At 42.2% G+C, this 5981-nt stretch overlaps 1 protein-coding gene across 1 annotated transcript; it reads right to left on the minus strand.

Moving 5' to 3' along the window:
* Window positions 1-852: 852 nt before the first annotated feature.
* LOC130357830 (protein spinster homolog 1-like) lies at window positions 853-4041 on the minus strand. Its single transcript, XM_056560561.1, has 2 exons — window positions 3888-4041; window positions 853-2413 (listed from the first exon to the last, which is right to left on the minus strand). The coding sequence occupies exon 2, from the start codon at window positions 2386-2388 to the stop codon at window positions 874-876; it is 1515 nt and encodes a 504-aa protein (XP_056416536.1). The 5' UTR covers window positions 2389-2413; window positions 3888-4041; the 3' UTR covers window positions 853-873.
* Between the last annotated feature and the right edge of the window lie 1940 nt (window positions 4042-5981).

Raw genomic sequence — 5981 nt, forward strand, 5'->3', positions numbered from 1 at the left:
TGTGGGGACACTATGTTACCTAATGTGGGGAATCTGTGCTACCTAATGTGGGAAAAGTATGCTACCTAATGTGGGGAAAATATGCTACCTAATGTGGGGAAGCTATGCTACCTAATGTGGGGAAACTATGTTACCTAATGTGGGGAATCTGTGCTACCTAATGTGGGGAAACTATGCTACCTAATGTGGGGAAACTATGTTACCTAATGTGGGGAATCTGTGCTACCTAATGTGGGCAAACTATGCTACCTAATGTGGGGAAACTATGTTACCTAATGTGGGGAAACTATGTTACCTAATGTGGGGAATCTGTGCTACCTAATGTGGGGAAACTATGTTACCTAATGTGGGGAATCTGTGCTACCTATTGTGGGGAAACTATGTTACCTAAGGTGGGGAAACTATGCTACCTAATGTGGGCAAACTATGCTACCTAATGGGGGAAACTGCTACCTAATGTAGGGAATCGATGCTACCTAATGTGGGGAAACTATGCTACCTAATGTGAGGAAACTATGCTACCTAATGTGGGGAATCTATGCTACCTAATTTTGGGAATCTATGCTACCTAATGTGGGGGGGATTGAATGAGCTGCGGCATATGGGAGGCCTTAATAAATAATTAGAAACTTATACAGCAAGTGACATATGGGGGTCCACCTGAGTAAGTGACACATGGAGGGGGGGTGCTGAACAATTGATGTTTTGGGGGGGGGGCACAGGCCCATTCTTTGCACAAGGGCCCTCTGCTGTCTGTGTCCGCCCCTGGGTAGAGAATAAGGGGTAAAGTGGAACATAGAACAAATGCAGTTATTTTTTTCTTAATTTTTTTTTAATGAAGTAATAGAGATAAAGGTAAGCAATGACTTTTCCTCAGTCTGAAGCGCGGTCCTCATCGGCAGGAAGCAGTGAGGATGAGGAGGATGACGGAGGTTCTGATTCCATCTCTGCTTCTTTTTCGTCCCTCTCTATATATAGGGCCGTGGCCATGAAGAAGGCCCCTCCGATGACTGCCATTATGGTGCAGGTCATGAGGGCATACTCCAGGCTGCGGTATTTCAGAAGAGGGGATTTGGCATATCCTCGTTCGTAGGTGTCAGATATCAGGCCGATGAGGTACGGGCTGCCGGCATCACCTAGGAGGTGATAGATTGTCATCTGCACGGCCAGGGCTGAAGATCTCCTCCACGGAGTTACTACTTTTAGTATAATGTCAGATATGAGGGTGAAATTTACTGACAGAAGCGTCTCTCCGATGAAGATGAAGATGTTGGTGGCAACGAGGCTGATGTTGCCAAAAGTCAATGCCAACAGAAGAAAAGGGGCGGAGAGCATCATCGCGCATCCGCACACAAGCGGGTCCGCCCGTGGGTTGGATTTGCGATATCTTTTACTTATCTCCGTCCCTGCTACAACTCCCAGAATGCCAGAAACGACTGTAACCACACCAAATATTAGGATGTCGTGATAGTCACACGGTTCAGCACGGCAAGGGTCCTTCTCTTGTAGGAGTGTTCGTGCGTGGGTCAGGTATGACGGACCCCATACACCTATGGCTCCCACTATAAAGGATACAGCCGTCGATCCCATGGTGGTTAACATGAAGCTTCGATTTTTAAATAGTTTTTTCAGATCTGTCGCCCATTTGGCAAACTTCTGGGATTTGTTGTTCTTCTTCCCGTTTGTAGTCGTTCTTGGAAGCTCCTTTGTGACCAAAATCATCAAAGCCACAGCTATGAGGCCCAGGCCAGGGGTGACCCGAAATGCCCAGTGCCAATCGCCCCTTGCTGCATCAGTCACTTTGGGCCCGATGATGTATCCTAGTCCGCAGCCCACAGGTATGACGGAGTAAAACACGTTCAGCATGCGGGTCCGCTGGTCACTTGTAAAAAGGTCTGCAATGATGGAGGGGGCGATGGTGCAGAAAGTCGCCTCTCCGGCTCCAACCAGTCCACTCGTCAGCAGGAAGAGCAGGAAATACCCGTCAGGGATGAATGACAGGGTAAGTGTCATGCTCAGCCAAACGATGACTCCTGCGCAAACAGTATATTTCTTATTACAGTGGTCGCCCAAATATCCGGCAATTGGTGCGACCAGCACGTAGCTTCCAATGAACAATGTATTCAATAAGCCTGACAGACTAGCATTGGTGTCATATGCTTTCTGTATATAAGGCAGCACCCCCGCCACGCTGGAGCGATTTGCATAGATGAGCAAATTAACAAAGGCGAGGATCACTACGGTGATGATGGAACGTGCGGTGGACATCACACTTAGAGATGGCAGGTTCTGCCTCTCAGGGATATCGCCCTTTTCTACATCCATATCACTATGGTCCTCCATTGCTTCTTCCTCCTCCTTCAGCAATGGGTCTTGTGGAGAGGCCATGGTCACAGGTCAAAGCCTGAAAACACTAGAGAGAGAGAGATAAGTGAACACATTAGACAACATGTCATCATTCCTGTCATTATACAATAGATCCTTCATACAGAGCAGAAATGTCCAGCACAGATAACACTAAGACCATCGCAGCCTCAGAAGAAGACGCTTCTCTATAAGTGTTTTATATGGAGACGTCTTCCCTAAGGTTACCAATGTCTGATAACCCTGAACCTCTCCGGTCCTAGTAATATCTGATAACCCTGAACCTGTCCGCTCCTAGTAATATCTGATAACCCTGAACCTGTCCGGTCCTAGTAATATCTGATAACCCTGAACCTGTCCGGTCCTAGTAATATCTGATAACCCTGAACCTGTCCAGTCCTAGTAATATCTGATAACCCTGAACCTGTCCGGTCCTAGTAATATCTGATAACCCTGAACCTGTCCGGTCCTAGTAATATCTGATAACCCTGAACCTGTCCGGTCCTAGTAATATCTGATAACCCTAAACCTGTTCGGTCCTAGTAATATCTGATAACCCTGAACCTGTCCATTCCTAGTAATATCTGATAACCCTGAACCTGTCCGGTCCTAGTAATATCTGATAACCCTGAACCTGTCCGGTCCTAGTAATATCTGACAACCCTGATTCTGTCTGTCCGGTCCTAGTAATATCTGATAACCCTGAACCTGTCCGGTCCTAGTAATATCTGATAACCCTGAACCTGTCCGGTCCTAGTAATATCTGATAACCCTGAACCTGTCCGGTCCTAGTAATATCTGATAACCCTGAACCTGTCCGGTCCTAGTAATATCTGATAACCCTGAACCTGTCCGGTCCTAGTAATATCTGATAAACCTGAACCTGTCCGGTCCTAGTAATATCTGATAACCCAGAATCTGTCCCAGTAATGGTGGATTATAAGGGCTTGGCTGTATGGTCACTGGGCCATGTGAACTTCATACTGTAGATACAATTGGGCTATCCTGCTATATACATTTACTAATAATGAACCTACCCCACCTCATTGGGATCTATCCGTCCCCTATATGACTTTCTGCCACTAGTTGATTTGAAAATTTTCCCTTTCGGAGTACCCAGAGTATTTCTATTGTTAGTACACACAGAATTCTATTATATACTATTATATTTCTGCCCTAATCTTTCTGTTATTCTTTTACTACACCACCAAATCTTTCTCATAGACTTATATCTTTTAGAACTTCATGAATTAGGACTCTTTTTCTTGGGGGCTTTTTTGGGCATAATTGCATTTTAGCAGTTTTGCAAGAAAAAGCTCTAGTCATGATACTATCTGTGCGTTTTATTATGTTTAATGCCTAAGCCAAGTATTGTCACAATGCTATGAGAAATATAACTTTTGTTATTTCTTTTGGAAATTAATTTCTTGTTTTTTTTTGCAAAAAAAAAAGCAACAGCAATAAAAAAAAACTGTCAAACAAAAAGCCCTGTGTATGTATGAATAGAAGAGGCTGAGACTTACCTTGTGGTTCTCTCTTCAGACAAGGAACGGTCAAAATCTTGAATTCTCTATCGCAAATAGAAACTCTCTAACAAACACTTTGCACCACAGGTTGTGAATGCAAAACACACTGAAGAGACTACAGCCGGCGCGCACCTCCTTGTACAGCTTACGGTGACATCATCACAAGCATGTGTGACATCACAGGGTTCTAAACCATCTTCAGGTATGTGTATATCTGTATAGTAAATGTGAGTAGCCATATTAGTCCAGTGATGCAGATTGTAATACCTTTTTTATTGGACTAACAGAATTTTGTAGAGACAAACTTTTGGGATTCCTCCCTGATAATTTATAAAGTCCTTTGATCATTGGTAAGTCCTTGACAATTGGACTTGATAAAGGGAGGAATCCTGAAAGCTTGTCTCTACAAAATTCTGTTAGTCCAATAAAAAAGGTATTTTTTGATTTGTGTGTGTATATACATATATATATAGTTCCAAGTGTGAGTAGGTGCCTCCAGCTAGGGTCCGTGTCCAGGATTCTGCATACGCAGTTCCAAGGAAAATGCTGTGGCACTCAAGGTATGGAGAAAAAATGAAAACTATTTATTCATCCCAAATGTGCAAAGAGCAACGTTTCAATGGTCTCACACCATCATTATCAAGCCGCTTGATGATGATGGTGTGAGACCATTGAAACGTTGCTCTTTGCACATTTGGGATGAATAAATAGTTTTAATTTTTTCACCATACCTTGAGTGCCACAGCATTTTCCTTGGAACTACGTATGCAGGATCCTGGACCCGGATCCTAGCTGGAGGCACCTACTCATGCTTTAGGAGTGCTGCTTTCTTCTTTGACATATATATATGTTGATATACACCTAGAAATACATCAAGTACATAAAAATATCTTTTAGAAAAATGTTTCTCCAGGCCTGCCGAGTATATCCCCGTACTTCACAGTGTCTTCTTAGTTTATATATTTTAATCTTTTGACCTTTTAACCGCTTAAGGACTCAGCCCATTTTGGCCTTAAGGACTCAGACAATTTAATTTTTACGTTTTCATTTTTTCCTCCTCGCCTTCTAAAAATCATAACTCTTTTATATTTTCATCCACAGACTAGTATGAGGGCTTGTTTTTTGCGCGACCAGTTGTCCTTTGTAATGACATCACTCATTATATCATAAAATGTATGGCGCAACCAAAAAACACTATTTTTGTGGGGAAATTAAAACGAAAAACGCAATTTTGCAAATTTTGGAAGGTTTCGTTTTCATGCCGTACAATTTATTGTAAAAATGACATGTGTTCTTTATTCTGAGGGTCAATACGATTAAAATGATACCCATTATTACATACTTTTATATTATTGTTGCGCTTAAAAAAAATCACAAACTTTTTAACCAAATTAGTACGTTTATAATCCCTTTATTTTGATGACCTCTAACTTTTTTATTTTTCCGTATAAACGGCGGTATGGGGGCTCATTTTTTGTGCCATGATCTGTACTTTTTTTTGATACCACATTTGCATATAAAAAACTTTTAATACATTTTTTATAATTTTTTTTTAATAAAATGTATTAAAAAAGTAGGAATTTTGTCCTTTTTTTTTTTTTTTCGTTCACGCCGTTCACCGTACGGGATCATTAACATTTTATTTTAATAGTTCGGACATTTACGCACACGGCGATACCAAATATGTCTATAAAAAATGTTTTTTACGCTTTTTGGGGGTAAAATAGGAAAAAACGGACGTTTTACTTTTTTATTGGGGGAGGGGATTTTTCACATTTTTTTACTTTTACTTTTAAATTTTTTTACATTTTTTTTTACACTTGAATAGTCCCCATAGGGGACTATTCATAGCAATACCATGATTGCTAATACTGATCTGTTCTATGTATAGGACATAGAACAGATCAGTATTATCGGTCATCTTCTGCTCTGGTCTGCTCGATCACAGACCAGAGCAGGAGACGCCGGGAGCCGGACGGAGGAAGGAGAGGGGACCTCCGTGCGGCGTTTTGAATGATCGGATCCCCGCAGCAGCGCTGCGGGCGATCCGATCATTCATTCAAATCGCGCACTGCCGCAGATGCCGGGATC

The sequence above is a fragment of the Hyla sarda genome, chromosome 2 (genome assembly GCF_029499605.1).
Source record: "Hyla sarda isolate aHylSar1 chromosome 2, aHylSar1.hap1, whole genome shotgun sequence".
NCBI lineage: Eukaryota > Metazoa > Chordata > Amphibia > Anura > Hylidae > Hyla > Hyla sarda.

Excerpts from the sequence above, each read along its gene's own strand:
- LOC130357830 (XM_056560561.1), bottom strand. The coding sequence starts at position 2,388 with ATGGCCTCTCCACAAGACCCATTGCTGAAGGAGGAGGAAGAAGCAATG.